The sequence below is a fragment of the Anopheles ziemanni genome, chromosome 2, assembly GCF_943734765.1.
Source record: "Anopheles ziemanni chromosome 2, idAnoZiCoDA_A2_x.2, whole genome shotgun sequence".
Classification (NCBI taxonomy): domain Eukaryota; kingdom Metazoa; phylum Arthropoda; class Insecta; order Diptera; family Culicidae; genus Anopheles; species Anopheles ziemanni.
In genome coordinates this window covers 22,227,511-22,247,712 of record NC_080705.1, presented here as the reverse complement: position 1 = coordinate 22,247,712, position 20,202 = coordinate 22,227,511, and the positions used below count along the sequence as shown (strand labels likewise).

Genomic DNA, 20,202 nt, shown 5'->3' with positions numbered 1-20,202 from the left:
TGTTTGTCTCTTTATTCGCCGATGTGTTTGATTGAGCATCAGGGTTTGCGCTCGGTGGAAGCCAAAATGGCGCGTACATTGGCGAGCATAAATTATGGGTTTCATATGTAGCGTGTACGCAACGGTTTTGTCTCGCATTATTGCTCTGTTTTGCCTACCAATTATGAATTTCAATGCAGTTTTTTAACCTAACGGATGCTGTCGCCATGAAGCGTCCCAAAGTATGTCAGTATGAACGGCTTTAACATGGTATTGTGCCAATTTAATTTCATATTATTTGCACAATATTCAGCAAGAGTGCAGTTATTTCATTTCACTGTTTTATCTTCAATTGATAGCGAAAATGTTACTACGAGCTTAGCCTTTTATATATATGGTTTTGGTGCAATAAAATACGCAACTTACATAAATAAATGATATAAATTCGATAGTTCATAAAACATGTGAACAGAAAATAAAAAACAAACATTTTAATGTTATTATGACGCCATGAAGCGTCCCAAAGTATGTCAGTATGAACGGCTTTAACATGGTATTGTACCAATTTAGTTTCACATTATTTGCACAATATTCAGCAAGAGCATAGTTATTTAATTTCACTGGTTTATCTTCAATTGATAGCGAAAACTTTACATCGAGCTTTGCCATTTATTGTATCCTGTTTTGATTTTAAGTTTAACAAAATACGCAACTTACTTAAGCAAAAGGTATAAGTTCGTTAGTTCAAACAACATATATGAACAGAATATACAAAACAAACATTTTAACGTTATTATCATATGCTTGATAACTGTATTTAAATCGCGACAAAGGAAGGTCACTTGTTGCAGTTGTCGTTGCTATCTTTTACAAGCAAATAGCTTATTTTTTACCTAATCGAGTGCCCGAAAAACCCGATTAAAGAAAGTTCACCCGTTTTACGACGACACGCCTTGGAAATTATTCTCAACAAAATCATTGAACTGGAAAGAATTTTCATTTCGGAGTTTTGGGCGGTCGAGACGTGGCAGGAGGGCTTGGAACCCTGTTGACATTAGTTCCGGTGCTTTACTCAAGATGTTTTCAGTTCGTCTTCGGACTTCGGGTCGGGTCGTTAAAATTATGCTCTCGGTTTGCTCGAAGTGCTTTTGTTGAAGCGAACAAATGGCAAAGTGTCTTTTGTAAAGGGGGTTTAAATTGGAACATTTATCATCTTTTATAGACTGCTGTTCGGTGTTGAAACAAACTTTGGCCCGTCCGCTGGGAAGGATGCGGAATTCACGATTGTTTTACTTTCGTGGAAAATTGTGGATAAAATTTATCGATGTTATTGTCAGAGTTTTGTTAATTTTCTCTTGTATATATCACTTTTTTTAGGCGTTTTGCAGTTTTGAAAACGAAGAAAAAAATTCAAACTAAAAATTGTATAGTTCAGTACAACGTTTTTAAGATTCCCGACGAACAGCCTAAATCGAGCAATAAACTAAATTTGAAAGCGTTAATTGTTTTGTTCACTGCTTTAAGCAGCTTCTTCAAGTGCAACCGAATCCTCTTTCACTTGTGGTATCATATTTCACGACCTGGAATCTATGGCATTAATTAGCATAAATAAATCTTACTACCACCACCACCACCACCTTGAATTACACCGTTCCTTCGCCCTTGAATTATGGGTGTGTATGTTTTGGGATGGACCGAAAACGCCATGTCCATGTCGTCGCAGCACAATCCATCCATCCTGGCTCCTTTCCCCTCGCGCCTGGCGCACGGTTGGATTAATCCCGCATACATTACACGCGGGCTTGTGAATTTTCAGCGTATGTTTGATGTTCTTCCTTCGACCGTTGCTGTTTGCTTCGTCCGTCGCAGGTGAAGGTCTTTCCCCGGGCGACTTAAAGCACTCTCAATGACTCCACCGAGGATCGGATGATAAACGACACAGTTGGATAGATTTCATCCACCAACACGTGGCGAACACCGCATGGAGTAGTGGAAATTTCCATTTTTCGGGTTGAAATGAACGGCACCGATTCGTTTGTTTTCGTAATTAATCGGAACATTTCCTGCTGTCCATCGTCGGGCAGTGGCACTGGATCCTCGAGGCTTCAATCCGACGACGTTACAGATTTCATGCATTATTCTCGTGGAGGAACACGAAAAAAAAACGGTTGCGCTTTATGAGCTCTTATACGTACGACTGTTGCGTTTTATGAGCCTTTTTTCTGTAGCGTGGCAAAGAAACATATGAACTGCGAAGAGAACTAATCAAAATGATAAGTGGCCTCCATATAAAACTTTTACTTTTTGCTCGTCGTTTTTACAGTGCGCAAGCCAGGGAATCATGATGAACAACTTGTTGCTTTCCTCCGAGGAGGAGGAGGAGGAGTAAATTAAATTTTTGGTTGAATATTTATTTGTTTGCTTTCACGGGAACGTTTGCAGATGTTGAACATTAACTTTGAAACGGCTTTATTTTTCAGTAGAAGAAAATAAAATCCAGTACATTGTATTCATAATTTCGGGAGAGCACGTTTCCAGCCGCTTCTATCGATTGCTTGCGAGCAGCTGGCTAGAATGCAATCACCTTGTTGAAATGAGGCAACAAACGACCGGAATAACCGTTCGTCAGCGAGTCACCTGGTTCGCCAACGTGACTTCAAACGGCGACGATAACCGTCGTATGGGTTCGCGAGGTGCCTAAGCCTCTTGTCACTTCGTTTCGCGTGATCCGTATTTCGTAGTCCTGAAGCATACTCTGTAGCTAATTGTATTTCATATCTTTTTCGTGTTTCCCCATTTCAGGACTCGCGCATTCCTCGGCCGGACGTAGTCGGCAGTCGCATTCCGGTGCCGGGCAGCTTTCGTGTCCCAGCGCTCGCTGCCTCTTCCAGACTGCCGGCAAAGCGGCCGGGACCTTTGCAACCTCCGGCGACACCGATTGGCTTCCTGCGGCCTCCGTCTCAGGCCCGTTCGGGCGCCATTTCCATCGCGCGGTCGTACTCCGGCGATAAGCTGTCGGCGCGAGGTGAACCGAGCCCGTTTCCAACGCTGACCGCTTCCACACCGGCTCCGGCACAGCTGCGGTTGGGCGCGGTGGGAGGAGGACCCCCGCCGAGGGTGGTTGGTGGTACACCGTTCCTGAAGAAGTTGGATCTCGCTGGGTCCGGGACGACGGAGCGGCTGGATGATATAAAGCTTTGCCGGCGGGCATTTGCAATACCCAGTGACGATGACGATGAGGATGACGCGGTGGACACGATGGACGATGGTGCTGGTGGACCGGACGCGACGGTTCAGATGCTGGTAGATGAGTCTCTCGAGCTGGTTGGGGCGCACAGTACCGATAACCTGCTGGATCCTCCCCTACAACCGGCGGAGGTCCCGGCGACGACTGAGTCAAACAGCACGGTGGTCATAGCGGGCGGCAGTGGTTCGACGTTTGTTCGAAACGAACCCACGGTGACGCTGCAGCGCGATGGCAACGTAACGTACGAGTTTCGGCGCAGTGGCACCTTCGTGAAGTCGTCCCGCGAGTCCCTCAGCTCGCCGTCGGATGATCCGCTCGTGCAGCGTCCCCGACCGCCGGTGATGGACCAGACGCATGCACGCAGCGTGACAGCTGGTTCCGTGAACGGGCCGCTCGCGCTCGGTCTAACGAGAACATTCCGTCGGGAGAGCACCGAAAGCCTCGATTCGCCCGTGCTCTTTGACCTCACGAGAACGATGTCGTTCCGCCGGCCATCGACCGGGGAGATGCTGCTGGAGGAGGAGGAAGAGAACGGGCAGCACCGGGTACGACGTCCTCCGGTGCTCAACTCCACCATGGTCAACGAGCGACTGCTGAACGTCACGCAAAGCATTCCCAACATCACGCAGGAGCTGCTGTACGCGGACGGGGAGCATGGGCCCGGGGATAGTGTGCTCCTTCGGACGCACCTGGGAGAGGATCGGCAGGCTGCCAAACACAAGGCTAACAGACTCACCTTCAACCTGGAGGAATCGCTTAATTTGATGCAGTTCGGTGAGGTCGAGCGAACGGGCGCCTCGAAGCCAAACCGAACGCAGGTCCTAAGCTCAACGTTGCACTCGGAGTCGATGGTGATCCCCGCGGTGACCGATGGTGGAACGCCCCTGGCCCGAAGTCATCCGAACAGCACGATGCTTTTGCTGGATGTGAGTTGCGCCCAGGACCGAACGCTCGTGCCGTCGGATGAACGCGGGGCCGACAGTGAGGAGGACGAGGTGGACGGTTATGCCGCGGAGAGACGCCGGTTGAATGCCGCCGCCCTTGGCCAGCGGGAGACGAGCGTCGAGGCGGACGTTAGCGCTGGGAAGGAGATATTCGATCTCAGCCTGGACGAACCGGAACCGGTGAGCCACCGGGAGGAGGAGGAGGAGGACCGGGATGAAGAAGCCGTCGTGATGCGGCGGAAGTCGGAATCGCGTCCCACGGCCATCCCGTCCAAGCAGCGGTTCTCGTTCGGGCTCGATCTGACCGAGTGCACGCTGGACTGCTCGATCGAGCTGTGCGATTCGTCGCTGTCGCTGACGAAACCGGCTCACATGAAGTCGCCCACGGCCTCGCTTGGGCATGTCGGTTCGCTTACCAAGCAGGGCTCGTTCGAGATGGACGAAAGCCTCGGCATCCTGACGCCGGATCAGATGAAGGAGTTCCTCGACTCGACCACCACCAACACGAACAATACGAACAACGCGAATGCGACGTCGGCCGGGTTAGAGCTGCAGCTGAACACGAGCCACGGTGGGGGGAGTATCGGGGGTCACCATCACAAGCACGGCGCGTTGCAGCACCACTGTCGGATCGATCAGACACCTTCGCCGGAGGAGCTGCCGCTCGATCCGGTTGGCGTGAAGACGGACATGTCCGACATTATGCTCCCGTCGGAGCTGCTACTGATGTCCGGAGCAGGACCGCAAGGATTTGGTAGCACGAGCGGGGCCAGCGGAAGTGGAGGGAACGTGGGAGCCACCGTTAGTGAGGTGTCCCAGGCCGACTCCGACCCCAAGACGGACCAGATGAGCAAATCGGCCACCTCGTCGAAGGTGTCGAACAGCTTTATCACGAGCATCACAAGCATCACGAGTCTGGACACCGGGTACCAGGGCGACGGGGAAATGTCCCGGCCGGCGAGCCGTGGCGCGGACCACTCACCTTCGAACGGGCCACGGCTGAAGTCGGCGAACGGTGGTGGAGGCGCCTGGCAGCCGTTGATGGCGGCGGCCGTTGCTGCGGTCCCCCGCCGCCAGGATCCCATGACCGATTCGGACTTTTTCACCGAAAGCGACGCGGACGACGTGTTCAATCGGGGTGACGCCCGGCGGGCGCAGATCATCGATGGCCAACTGTACGGTGGTGCTAACGGGGGGCAGCTGGGAGCCGCCGGTGGACAGGGTGCGAACGCGCTCTTCCACGCGATCAACGAGCACGAGGCGGCCGGCCATGAGGACGGTGGGCAGAACGAGGACTCGTGCATGGAGTCGAGCGGGATCTTCACCGACGTGGAAAATCGTGCCGATGACGATCTCGTGCAGCGGCGTGCGGATGACCAGCAGGAGGCGGCTGCGGCTGCGGCGGCTGCCATCTTTGAAGAGGAGCAGCGCACAGACGACATGAGTCCGGACACTTCGACCGATACGATCAGTAGCAGCAACAGCCAGAACTTTGCCCGACCGTGTCCCGCGCAGTCGGAGAACGAGTCGGCTAACGAGACGATCCGGTTGAATCCGTCGTGCAGCGGCGGTGCATCGTTTAGCGGACAGAACAATGCCGGCGTTAGTGGAGTTGGACACGAGGGAAGCAAGAGGTGCGCCAGTGTCGACCTCACCGACGACGACGACAATGCTCAGGCACGTTCCGGCACGATAGCGAGCGGAGGTTCCCCGCCGGCGGGAGAACCGAGCAGCGCGGGATGTCAACGTGATCACCACTACCAAGCCGGCGCTGCAACGTCGACGCCGATTGCCGCCGGCGGTAGCGGCGACGCGGTTGGTGATATTGGTGTCGCAGGTTCCCCGGCAGCAGCAGCAGCAGCTGTTGACGGCGCGGGTTCTGGTAGTGGTAGCGTCGTCGTCGCACTGGCTACCGCTGGAAGCGATGTTGCGCGTCGCGATGTGGACGCCTGCTGCTCGGGCGCTAGTAGCGCACAGACACCCGGTAGTGGCGGTAGCGGTAAGAAATCGACGTGCATCGGAACCGGCTCCTCCACGTCCCGCAAGCAGCTTAAGAACGAAGCGAATCGTGGGCTCCGGAAGCACCAGCAGCATGCGGCCCTCGGGAAGCTGTCATCGGTGTCGCGCGTAGAGCGTCTAACTAAGACGCGCCTTCTGAAGGACTCTCCGGAGAGTCCCGTGCCGCGTGGCTCGGGTGTTGACGGGCAGCATGGGGGAAGTTTCGCGTACGGCGTTGGTGCTAGTGCTGTCCCCGGTGGTGATTGTGATCAGGAAAACAAGCGTCCTTGCACCGGTGTTGTGATGGGCACGCGTAGTGCCAGCGGTGGAGTGGTGTGTCTTAGTGGTGGGCCACGTGGTAGTACGGTCACTCCCGTCGCTACCTCGACCGGAGGAAGTTCCAACCTGAGCTTTGCGAAGAAATCGAACACCCCAAACAAGTGGGACGCGGTGATGAACAAGATCGCGGAGAATAAGGCGGTGATGAAGCGCAACTTTAGTGACGTCAAGTCCCGGATAAGCTGTGGCGGGGCGAAAGTGGCGTCCTCGGTGTCGGTGTCGAGGCGCGACTCCCCGGCCACCTCGTCGCTGAAGAGCCCACCGTCCGAGAGCGCCAGTGTTGCCAGCCGCACTTCCGCGCCCGGCAAGCGGACGATCTCCGGCTCGGTGAAACGGTAAGTACTGCGGAAGCGATACTCAGCTGCAAACCTCCGCCGTAGTTGTTAGCCCTCGCATTGTTTTGCAACACGCGTGCGACTCGGTACGACGACCCATGGTTGGGTAGGTTTCTCACGTGCGCTCGCACTACGCAACGAATCTCTCGGGTCGATCGTTAATCAATCGGGTAGAGAAGGGGAAGGCAAGTAGGCAGCAAGGTTCCTCTGAGGAGCCGCGCACTATCTCGCTGCACTTTCGGGGTCAGGTTGTGGTGGTTATGTAAAGCGGCTCAAACGCCTTGGTCGCCCTTCCCTCTCCACCTGGGAGGGGGGGAGGTTTAACATCTTGGGCCGCGGGAAAGGTTAGCACGACTCGTTAGAGTGTTTGTGTGAGATCTGCAACCTGCGTTTGTCGGCCACTTTATCGAAAAGCCGTCCGGAGGCTACGCCATCATCGTCACCGTCGCCGTCATCATCATTATCTTCGACATCTACTCCGGAAAGTTGTTAGTATAGTTGTTGATATTGGCTTTTTAGATGTCCCTCCACCTATATCTCTCCCCTTCTTCCTTCATTCACTTTTGTCCATCCTTTTCTCGCTCCGATGGTTCCGATGTATGCACATGCTGGTGGTTGGTTTGTTGTGGAGGGGTGGAAGGAGGGTTTGCCGATGAAGTCGTAGATATGTTCAAGCGTTTGATGTTGTATCGCTGATGGCGCTGCCTGCCGTTGAATGTCGATTTGGAAACCGAAACGAAGAGTTGACGTACCACTCCCTCCGCCGTCAGGTCCGAAAGCTCATACGCAATCGATCAGTCAGTCGCGGGTAAAAACAATCGAACATTATTTCGGGCCAGCGAGTATTCCGATCACCCCGTAATGGTGTCTGCCTTGACGTTGGGTGGAATGTGTTGTATTTTACCGTTTTTCCAGGCGCCATTTTCGTCATTTTTGTGATAAATACGTGTAACGATTTTTTAAAACGTACATACTTTTGGAAGACTTTGTTTATGCTTGCTTCAGACATGTGAATTGCAAACACGTAATGCCTCCACCCTCGTAGCAGGTTCACACGTTTGAGTTGAGTGTCATACCTGCGACCATCACACCACCGGAATATTTTATCTTGTTTTGGAAACCGGAGACTCCGGAGTTTCGCCGTCCGAAAATCACACTCCTTCGCAAACGTGATAAGAACCTGGTTCAATAACAATAAAACAAGACCGGTTTTACGTGGCGGATTTCGGCCTTCTTCCTCTTCCACTCTTCGTACCATGTGACGCTCGGATCATTCTCGTTGGCCGCCCCGTCATCAGGTTCTCCGTCCGCGCGGGTTCATCCATCACCCGAGTGTCTGTGGCGTGCATTTAGCATCAATTCTCGGGCTTGACGATATCGGTGCGATCATCTCGGATGTGTTCGTGCCCGGGCTCAATTGCGTCATCTCGCGAAGGCATCATCGACGGCCACGACCACAACAAGGTAGCACAATTTACATACCTTCAGCATCGGGCATCGTTCCGTACGGGTTGCCGGCTCCGGGAGTATTTGAATGTTTTATCTGCTCCGACTGATATTTAATGGCTCTGGTGTCTGCCTTGTTTTCTTTATTCCTAACGTTTGGCACCGATCCAGGGTGTGTTCCGCCGCGAACGACGCGTTTTCTAACGAAGGGAGCAAAATCGTTAATGGTATATTATCGTAAAAATCACAACTTTACTGCGCTTTGCTGTCTGTGGTTCTAGGGTTTGCCAGGTATTTTTTTCTCTGGCAAATTTGTGTCATCAAAAATAGCAAAAAATATCACACTCCAAGAAAACGTACAACTCAGTGAACTATTTAGCAGACTGTGTGCTCATTTCCTCAAACTGGCACATTTATTTGCTCTTTGACTCATCAATGTTCCACCAAGAACCACTCTTTTCCTGGGGGTGCGATGGTGAAGCGACGGTAGGTAAGGTGAGCCGTTTAAATTACCCGGGTTAAGTTGAGTTTAATCTCGTGGCAACAGTTCTCGTGGCCCCCTTCTCGGTTTGTTTGCTAATCAAACAGTTTCGGTAATGGTTTGGGAAGCAAGGAATCCTGACTTTTCGGAGTAATGTTTAACCTTTGAAGAGACTATGTAACCTGGACGAATTAAAACGGATGCTGATGTCAAAATGTCGATGGTTTCATTGTATTTGAATTTCTTCTATCCTTATCACGCTAGGCCAATCGAAAAAAATGAAGCAAGATCGTTGTTTTCTTTGTTTGAACAGAATGTTTTCGAACGTTGATCATGTTTTTCTCTTCTCTCCCGAACGAGTTGGAAGACGGTGCTCTGTTTGCGTTTGCTATGGCTTAGTAATGACACCACAAGCAACATTTCCCCAGTGGCAGCGTGTTTAATTTGGAGTGAAATTTTGTGATGATTTTGCCTCACGTTGGTTGGAGGGATGATTGAAAATTAGGTTGATTATACGTAAACTCGATGCCACGTAGGTGACGCACGGGGTCACCCTCGGTGCTGATAAGAATAAAATACGGCAGTAGATAAGGGTGCATCCTACCCCTGGCCAGAATGTTGTTTATTTTAAGCACATGTTTTCACGTGGCGCTATCGGCTTCGTTTGGCCTGGGGATTGATTCAAATCTTATCCCGAAGGTGCTCTCTTTCGAAAGCCGTAGCTTTGTTTCGTCTTCGACACTTATCGCTCAACAGCTGAGTGGAAATGTGGCTGATTGTACTTTACAAGCACGTTGTGGCGATGAATGCAATCGGGCCATTTTTTGTTTGTTGTTGCTGGACACGAATGGAACAGATGGAAAAACAAAAATCGATCAAACAAAGCATCGTTTAAATCATTGGCCGGGTCATTGAGCATCCGGTCTAATATAAAAACACACACACACACATCGCGAAAAAGAGGAAGAAATTCAGATTTGATTGCAATTCCATTGGAAGCTCTGGGAAGTGGCTCGGGGACCACACGGAGCCGGCCGGGGGGGCCATTAAGCGGTCAATTAAATCTAATGAATATTGATAATGCTCATCGATTTGCATCCGAACCAAGTCGAACCTGCGCCGAACCGAAGGTGCCTTGCATGGTGCACTGCATTTCAATCGCGAGAATGCATAACGGCCGAGAATCAACACACGACGAAAAAATCGAATTAAAAATCCCATCGATCCAATGCAACATTTCTCTTCGTGTGTGCGGCGTTTGATGAGGGAATCCGCGGGATTGACGGTTGGGAATTGGAATCGGAGTGATTTGATTGACATATGACGGTGATGGTGTGGATTTGATTTGATTCCCTGACCCGGGACAAATGTGGAAAGAAGCACTAGGGGAACATGTAGTATGGCATGCGTTTTTTCGGATTGATATGAGTTTTTTCAAACTAGAGAGAAAAAATAGAATGAAAAGGTCAATATAATAAAGAGCTATAAAACCAATAACTTGAGAAATTAGACTATACAAAAATATTCATACATATAATAATGTGTTGTGGTGTGGTTTCTGCTTTATTTGCGTCCATTATCCTTGACGATCAAGTTGGAAGAGACCGTTATATCGATCTCTAATGACAGGTGATGACGGAGAGTAAACGTCACTTACTGGGGTCACATCTGGTATATGCATTATACAAGTTATTACTATAGATAACGTTAAGATCCGGAAGAAGGTTATGCATTTAAGCCATTGAAACCTTGTGCCTTACTCGATAAAAACCTTCTTCCGCAATCCAATTAATTGTAGGCCAAACATTAAAACGACCCATAATCAACACCTCTCGGTATTTAAATTGATTAATCAACATTTTTATGTAACTGACCCGTGTGTAATGTACCCAGTGGATCTCAAACCGCTCATTGATGTGTAAGAAAAAGTAAAACTGTACACCAACTTCGCATCGCCCACGCTTTCTTATGCTGATGGCGCCGTCCGTCAAGACCCGTCAAGTTAACGCCTGTCAGCCGGAACGAGAGTGATGATGTTGATGGACGTGGATTACACGCTTTATTAGTCCGGCTTTGCCTACGGGCGGTTGATTTCATCGCCCATTCAGTAGGTTCCTTAAGTGCGTAAATGGCACAATTGTAGGCACAGAAATGGTTGAAATGATGTGGATTTAAAACACCAGCGGCTTGGGTATTTGTGGGACTTAATGACGAGAAGGAAACAATTACCCATTAGCACACCGATGCAGGCCATTAAGGCGGGTGTAATCGTAACAGATGTGTGCGGAATTGTAACAAATATATTTTATTTTAGCATGCGATCCATGAGTAATTGCTTTCGAAGCGGTCGAAGCGAATCCTCTTTACAAAATGGCTCCCGGAAAGAGGGTGTCCTTCGGCATTTCCACCTGCAGTCGACCGCCAGTTGGTCAATAAATTCCCATTCTCTGCCACCGGACATCGGTTTTCACACACCTCGTATTACAGTGACCTGATCCAGGGAGGCTCTCGTAGTTGACCATCGGTTTCCTCGCTTCAGTTTTCGAATTTCGAAAATCCTAGGATGAAGCTGGTTGTTGAAAATTATTGGAAAACTGTTGACCGAGGCGTACACTGCCGGCTCGTTTTGTTGGGATAGCCTCGTCCAGGTGCTGCACGAAATACGACTATCGACCGGCGGGACAGGACAGCTTCCGGCCTGAGTTCGTGTTGGATAGCACCGGTCAGGTGTAATAAAATTAGATTTATGTAACATTGTACCGGCCGGTTGGGCATCGGTTCGGCCGAACACTTGAGCCTAGACATGGGATACGGTTAGATCCTGCGACAAGAGAGGACAAACAACCGGCATCGTCGAGGCCATTGATTTACTGCTAATCGAGGGTGTATGTGTGATTCACCGGGAGGTGGTTGTAATATTGCCTCTGCGGTCCCGGCATGTGGTTTTCCCATGCAGCAACCCACCCACCTGCCACCCGATGATGAGGAGCGATTGAAAGGAAATTAAAGCGGACTCTCGCATGGGAAAAAAGACATAAAGAGGGAGAGAGCGTGTGGGGAGGTGTATCTAAACCGCGACACGATAAAACGGCCATTCTAATGGCCTACACCCTGTGGTGCTTGGTTGAGGGAAATTTGTTGACAATGTGTCTGTTGGGGCACCGGGTTTGTATGTGTGCGCCGGGGATAAGCTGGGATTTGCCCGTCTATAAATTGGAAGGATTGGGTTGATGTCGATGGAGGCTTTCAACGATAACCCGTTCTACCGTTAGATGATGGAAGATAGGTCTATTCATAGGAATTTATGGTACTGATATTGAATTTTGCAGCCTTTGTTACACCGTGTAGGTGTGCCTCGGTCGATGTTGAAAATATCAGTAGTTATCACCACTTCGTTTCCTTATCACCACTCCAGGTATAAATGATAGCTTTCACAAAGCGAAGCATGATTGTATTGTACATGATAAGCAGACGTTGATTTTGTTATTCTATGCACAGGTTACAAACATGTTTTTAGTTTCCTTTCCATTTTTCGCGTTGTTGCAAATTTTCATAATTCTGAGAGATCCCAAAGTCTACAACTGGAAATGTTCGAGGTTTATTTACGACCTTAAACTACCTCAATAAAATAGTAGTCTTCTATAAATCACGCTTCAAATGCGGAAATGTCGAACATTCGACCGAAAAAAAACAAGCCGTTATGGTTCATGTGGAAAATGCCTCTGCTCGCTTCCAATTAGTGGAACGTCAGACCCGTCCGATAGACTTGTTCACATCGATTTAATGCGATAGCGCAGCTTAAACCGCTGGAAAATGGAAAAAGCCACCCCTCCCATGAGAGCAGAGCCCTGTCCTGCCGTGCAGACACGCAGCTATTTCTTGCGAGGCTTTCGTGGAACTTCTTCATTTTCCAAACGTCCAAAGGATGTCGTTCCTTGTCGGCAGAGACTGGTGTACGGTCAGCCGTGCGTGCGTCTATGCGGCGTCCGGTGTGCAGAGAGGTGTAAAACTTGCCGAGAAATAAATGGTCGTCACCAATTGACCTTGACTGCCGGTCCGAGCGTTTGCGGTCGGTCTGAGGAAAGCTTCTCACCACACCAACTTCTTCGGGGGAGGGGGGTTCTTCGTAAGGGTTGCAAAAACGAGCAATCGTGACGGGTGAAGGGGATTCTTCAAATTATCTTGCATCGCCACAAGAGGTTCGTACAGTGCGAAAAGCTTAACCGTCAGACCCGTGTTGGAAAGGGAAGAGAAGTGTAGAAATGGCAAAAAACAATGTACCTCTGGATGACGCAAGCAGGTGGAATGTAACGGCCATTCCGGGCCGAAGCGGGGATAACCATTCTCGTTTGTTGTGGTGTCACACGTACCTTATGTCCGTAGCGTATTCTTGACCAACCCTTTGCCCGAGCCACGATGCGGGGAACCCATTGTCCATCGGAAGATGGTCGACATTTGCGGCGGGACGCTTATTTTCTCACCGTTTATCTCCGTTCCGCCCTGGACATGGTTGTGTACACAACTCTGCCCGCGTTGTATCGCAATGTTGTTCCCTCAAGAAACCGGCCGCATGTCGGCGCGGCATGACTGATAATCGTGGTCGAGGTGTTTATTCTCGGTAGGTTGTTTTTTATTGTTCCAACCTTCAATGGTGGAAGACCGCTCCTAACGATGGTGGTGAATAAGGTGTGAAGATTGTGTCCGTCAGCCTATTTGTAGACGTCGGTTTTCGTTTGTCATTCTGGGCTCATAGCCCGTCTGCATCGATCTTCTGTGCGGCTCCAGCCCGCTCCAAATGGTTATGCTGATTGGTACTGCTTCGGTGTTGGTAGGAAGGTGTCAATAACTCATCTGTGGAAATGTGTACACAAGTCGCGTACACACTTTCACTATCGCTGGCAGAATGACAAATGACGAGTAAATCGATTATTGAAATGGAAAATAACAGACACTTTTACCGCACATGCATTACCGCACAAGTTGGTGTTCGTCTTATCTTATCGAACTGCGAAGCGCCACTTATCGTCGCGGGTAGGAGCCAGGAATTTATGCAAAAAACGACAACCTTGATACGAGTTTGATACATTTTTAAAAGTTTGGTTCGCTTTTCTAAAACTGTTGAATCTGCAAACCACACAGTTTCACTCGAGAAAATACTGATGGTTGTTTTTCTTCCTGTCTTTCTAGCGGACGAACACACAGCAAAGACAGCTCGCTGAGCGATCTCAGCCTTTCGGGAGGCTCACCGAAACTAACACTAAAAGTGTCCAGCACCCGTAAGTATAACTTTCTTCCGAGCGGGAAACCTTTCAGGCTACATCGTTTGAAGTTTTGTTTGAATTTTTGGTTCGCAAATTTTTTTTCCCGAGCGCCTACAAGAAAATGCAACCCTGATTTTTACCGATCGTTTCAAACCCATCACCATGAGCTTTGGGTTTTTGCTGTTGTGCAGCTCCGGTTGCATACCTTTCGGCGCTTGCTCGAAAAGCTCGACCGGCTTCGGCTTCAGGCGATCCCAAAAAACGCGAGGCGGTACGACAAAGTTTTCCATCTGAGCCTTCGGGTCACTCCGTACCCACTTCCGGTAGGTGGACAGGGTGTTCCGTTGACGGCCATCTTCGGCTTCAAAGTTTCCCCGTGGCCACAGTCAGCTTTTACCAACGGAAGGAAGCATGGAGATTGGATTAGCTGCGATCGTGTTGGTGGAAATTTTCGAGCGGACAGGAAAGGTCGTACAGGCCCGCTCCCGCACGCGTCAAGCTGTTGTCGGTTTGATGGGGTGGATTAAATTAGTCCCCAATTTCGGGGCGGGAGGCGTCCACCGATGCCTGGCGGCTGGCTTAATGAGCTTATCCTGATTGAATGTGGTACCGCCCGTGGAGAAGCTTCGTTAAAACTTTGTTACGAGAAGTGAAGGTGGCCGTTAGGGATGTTGATTGTTTGGTTTAACTTGATGAGACCGTGTTTTGGATGTAAAATCAAGGATATGATGTAATCACACCAGTATTAATTTAATTCGTATTGTACCCATCGTTACAACAACTTATTTAGTTTCATTCAGTCGTTCGAAAATAATTCCGGACGATTACATCTTCAATTTTACTGAAAAAGGTAAAGTTTCGCCACCGAACTTGTGCCATGAAAATCTCTTCTTTCTTTTCGGACAATTTTCCCCAATGGTGTGATTTTGGGCACCCCGTGGAGCCTTATCACGGCTACGGTTCGAGGATCGTTCGCATTTTAATTGATACGCTGTCCGTCGACTGAACATCGGAGCCATCTCCTCCTAGTGTGCGTTATCGCAACCCAACAACTCCCCCTTCCAGCGTGGCATCTTCCTCCATCGACGGCGAGGAGAGAACCCCTTTCGAATGACCGCTCCGATTCCGCTAGGCGAAAGTTCATCGTCACCATGCGCCTCCGTTCGGGTGATTCGCGAGGTATACCGTTGCACGCTGGTTGAGGGGCGTGCCGATCAAGTAGCAAATATAAATCACAAAACTTATCGGCTCCTCTAATGGACCCATCGGTCCGGTGGAAAATCAGCGGGGGCGCCTCGGGGCGTATATCTTGCGTGGCCAACGGAGCAGCGACCACCGTCCGGGTGTTTTATTACGAAATTTAATTAGTTTCGCCTTCCAATCCCCCCCACTACCCACCGTCGTCCGGCACACCATCACGATTATGATGATGTTGTCACTTTGGTGTGTGTTTTGCTTCCCATTGTTTTTGTGTATCTTTTTTTTCTCCATTTCGGACCACGCAGGCGTGTATTTGGTGCGTGTTGAGATTAATCTACAGCGATGATGCATCCAGCTCTCCCGAAACGTACCCCTTTTCCGATGGGAGTGCCTGTGTTGAGGTCTGATTTTCCAACATTTTTCGTGTGGTTTTCCATTAATCAGTGTTACTGGCCGCGTGATTTCGTTATTTTGGTCTATTGTTTTAGCATTGTGTATCGGTTGCGGAGGGTTGTTTTATGGTCGAAACGATGCTGAAGCTGCGGGTGCAATCTCCAAAAAGGTCGTGATTTTTGGGCAGGAAAAAAAAAACACTCACCCACTCAGCTTCAAACTACACTTTGCGAAAAGAGAGTGTTTATGGGCACGTGTTCAGGGGGATCTGCGGGAGGGGGCGGAAAAAATGACCACACCAGTGCGAATGCGTCGTGCCGGAACATTAACGTTAACGTACGGCTTTGGACTAGTTTTAGCTAAGTTTTAACGACGTGAATGGGTGTGAACTGGTGCTGGCAGTAAAGTATAATTGTGTTTTCCCCCCATTTGTTGGATTTATGACGACACGTATTTTTGTAAGTGGTCTTGGTGTACGCCCGGAAGAAAGTGGGCTTTTCCTCGCTTTATGGTCTCGCGATTAGTACGGCGAGAGATTCGAGGCCATACCGGGACAAGTTTATGATTGGAAGCTGACCGCCGACTGTTCGCTAATTGTGGATATTGGGGAGTGTGAAAATGTGATTATTTTATTGAATTTTCTTCCTTAACCGTTGCCTGTTTATTTTCCTGAGTTTTGTTCCATTGTTGAATAGTTGTTTTTAATTGGTATGGGCTTTTTGTTGAACATGTTGAAAGGTATGTACCGTATTTTTCCAGGTGATACACCTTTCTGTCGAAATTCGGTATCCACAATCAGAGATGCATCTTATACATGGGTATAATTATTTTCCATTCAGGTCATGTAGGTGTGCAATTGAGTTATCAGGTCGTGTAGTGGAGTAAAAAAAAAGATCGCTATGAAAACATGTAAAAAGGGTGGAATATCCAATGAAATGAATGATGTCTATGAGGAGAAAAAATACTGGCTCTGGCTTTGTTTTAAATACTGATGTTTCTGACGAAAATGAAGAGGCATTTAATAGAAATATTAAGGAATTAAACGCATTGTTCTTAAAAATTGAGAAAAATACGGTAATTTGTCATTTGACATTTGTAGAGTTCCACAGAGCCCTTCATAAACTTCACATGTATCTTTGAAATGATCCAGGGAAGAGTTGCATACCTCTAGGAAATGTATGCAACAATCCATTATTTGACTGCAAACTTGCAGAGCTGGCGTGTACTGATTTGAAACATTCCATCAACTGAATCAAGTGTTGCATTATATGATTCGAAACTCTGTTAGTTATAAAATATTATCAAATTACAGAATCTCACCGAATGCAGTGTATTCAAACTATAATGTTTTAAATCAGATAAAGACCACCTAGGATAAGTATCAGTGTTATTCGTTCGGATCTTTCTGGTAGAACCAGGGCTTTTTTCAATGAATGGTGATCGGAGATCATCAGCGCACCTTACGAAACGCACATGCTGTACAACTGTTGGCGTCTTCTGTTCACCCGGTGGCCTGGTCACAGGTGCATTCTCTTGGCCTCTCTTCGCTTCTCGCGAGGTTTTGTTATTAACGGCCGCGGTCCACGGCGCCGTTTTTAACGAAACCGCGATCCGCTCACGCTTTCTATCCTCCGAGGAGAGATGGTCCATCCCGTCCGGTTTTTACCGTCCATCATCGGACTGAGAGAAAACAAGCACGTTGTTTCCGAGAGTAGTGCAACGTGTGACTCGCTCTGCGTTACCAAAGCGCTAAGCCGGCGTTTTTCTCCGCCGACTCAGAAGCGACGTTTATTCGCGATCAGCTCGCGGTCGCTGCGTGCGTGTCCCACGATCAGTCGCGCGTTGGTGTCTCGTCCCAGAGCAAGTGCTTTTTTCGAACCGACCGTTTGCGATTCGTTTCGTTCCGTTGGCGGTTGAAGTTTTGGTGCGTGCGTGTGCGTCTTTCGAAGGGCGCAGGGGTTCGCGTCTGTGGAGGGGCTTTGATTCGCAAATTTATGTGAAAAATAGGCCATTAGGAGTTTTGACTAGACCGTCGTCCACCGTCATTATAAGGGTGCACGCATACACGTACACTCCACGCAGCACTCAACGGTCGGATGGTCGGGAGTGATGAGTTTAATTTAGGAGGTGCCTGCTTAGAGTTTGCCGGAAATTGGTCGCCAGAGTTAAGGTGCGGATGGCGAATAGTCTTTCCGCGACATTGTGAGCTTCTCGATTCCCCTTACATAACGGTGAAGGCGGTTCGGTGATCCGTTTACCGGTGTTTGTGCGTGCGGTGTTTAGTGATTGATTACTGTTTGAAAAATTGTTACTACGCGCCATATATCAGCGTGTGGGAGGTTGTCCCAACGACGTGATAAAATAAAGTTCTGCCCCTCGCTGGCAACGATCATATTTCAATCGGGGTTCGTCGAATGCAATGGGTGACGCCTTGTGATATATTCGTTGGTGATCAGTGCAGTGTGTTATCTTCAGTGTGCCTGTTCCGATTGGAACTGGCAAATCCAGCACGCTCCTTGGCGTCCCGTGGAGAGCTGTTTAAAATTCATCTTTTCAACGAATTTTTCGCGACGCCACATAAGAACAACGTCAAAAGGTCGCACGTACCGTCTGGGTGTTTCTTAATCCCTTCGCGCGGTTGGATACAGATCGACATCGAAAGCGGCTCCGGAGGCAGACCGAATCGTGTTTTCTAAATGAGGTTTTTATTACCCTTCCTTCTGCAACCTAAACAGCACACCAGACAGCGATCGTGTTCCACCAGTTATTTGCACGAAATGTACACGATTTTTTCGGTCGCAGAGAGCAACATTTTAATATCGGAAAATTTGTCTGAATCGACGATCTTGATTTTGTGCGCCCATGACCTCATCGGAGCGTTTTGCTGCAGCGAGATTAGATAAGGGAGAACGTGCCATGTTTTCTGTGTACACATATTTTCCTCCTAGACACCCCGGTAGCCGATAGGGAGTCGGTATGATATGCGAAACGAAGTAATTACACCGACTGCAAAATTCCGCTCATTACAAAATGAAATCAATGAGATTAGACCGAACTTGGAGGCACGTATTCTGATAGTGGACACATCCGGGGAAGTGCTGAACGATTGGGGTTTTATTATTTTTGTTCTGAAGGGGACCATTTTAGACAATTATCATTAAAGTGCGCAACATGAGGGCTATAAAATATCAACAAAAATCAGCACCATACTGGGACCTCTATTTTGGTTGGAAATGAGTTTTTCGGTGGAGAAATACACTTCGTTTCCACTTTTGTTGTGTGGAAGTCTATTATAGAAACCCCAAATATCCCACAGAATCAGCAAAAAAAAAAAAAAACGGCAAACGAAGAACATCGCAACCTTTTTGGCGAATCGGTCTTTCTTATGCTCCGTTGACGGTGGGATTTTTATCTCACAGCTGCCGGACACACATTGCAGCAGGGGCCAGTTTGACGTTGTATTTTCCTTCGTCTTTTATTATTTTTTCGCCATGTTTTTCGAGGGTGTCGATTCTTATTGACCTCCCGGTTCGAATCGGAGGCTGTATGTTTTATATTCTTCTTTTCTACTTTTTGCGTGTGTTGTCCATGCCTCTCGCCGCGAGTTTGCGTTCGAAAAACTTGTTTCTCTTGGCACTGGAGAAACCGTCCGTCCTCTACCGCGTCGATGGCGGCTGGAAAGCGTTCGGAACCTTGTTGCTTTTTTTTTTCTTCAAGACATTTTCTCTCGAAAACGAGCCTCCGAGTGGCAGCCTTCTGCTGACTCCGAAAGCCACCTTCTGGCTTCTTTGGCTCACCTGAAGCGCCTGGCACGACGGTGTAGCTCTCGGTGGCAAGTTCGCAGCTTTTGGCTCCCACTGTGGATGATGGTGGAAAAAACCGTTCTTCGACTTCGGAGGGAACCGAGCGAGGGGGTGGAGGACCTTGATGAGATGTTTATCTACCGGACGCGAATGAACGGTGCGAGAGGTTCAGTCAACCCCTTACGAGTCGCCGCGATCGCAAATTCCAAACCGTGCCTAGGAATGAAGGGGTTTCCCCCCTTTTCACCACCCCAAACCACGTCCCTGGACCGACTCACTAGGCCATTGAATTAGGAATTTCGAGGAGTTGAGAAGTGTTTCATTTCGTCCATTTTTTATCTCAAGCCTCAGTGTTTATTGGTTGGCAAAAGCAATTTTCTCGTTTTCCCTGCAAAAAAGACCTGACAACAGATTTCTTGTGGTGGGTGCTGGTCACCCGCTGTGTGTATTTAATCCCTCCCCCGAGTCGGGTGTGGAGCAGAAATTTGCATACCTTGGGATATACGGCTGTATTCCTTACATTTTCATAAATCTTGCTGTTCCTTTCTATTTTCAAATAAATAGATATTTGTTTCCACCTTTCAACAATATCAGTCAGTCGATAATATATTTTGCAAAGACACATATGCTCTGCGCTAGAACTTCACGCACAACGCACGAAGTGTTAGAAAGATGCCGTGTTTATTTATACTTCTCTGACACTCGATGCTCCATGCGATGCGCTCCCAACCCATTCCGTGTGCAGGCATTAATTTTTCGCCATTTTTGCCGCAAAA

At 48.8% G+C, this 20,202-nt stretch overlaps 1 protein-coding gene across 1 annotated transcript in view; it reads left to right on the top strand.

Annotated features, from left to right (window-relative positions):
• Positions 1-20,202, top strand: part of LOC131293184 (uncharacterized) — a 113,909-nt gene that overhangs the window by 26,387 nt on the left and 67,320 nt on the right. The window contains exons 2-4 of the mRNA XM_058321264.1: positions 2,782-6,523; positions 6,563-6,842; positions 13,957-14,045. Coding sequence (XP_058177247.1) covers positions 2,782-6,523; positions 6,563-6,842; positions 13,957-14,045 — 4,111 coding nt within the window. The remainder of the gene's footprint in view (positions 1-2,781; positions 6,524-6,562; positions 6,843-13,956; positions 14,046-20,202) is intronic.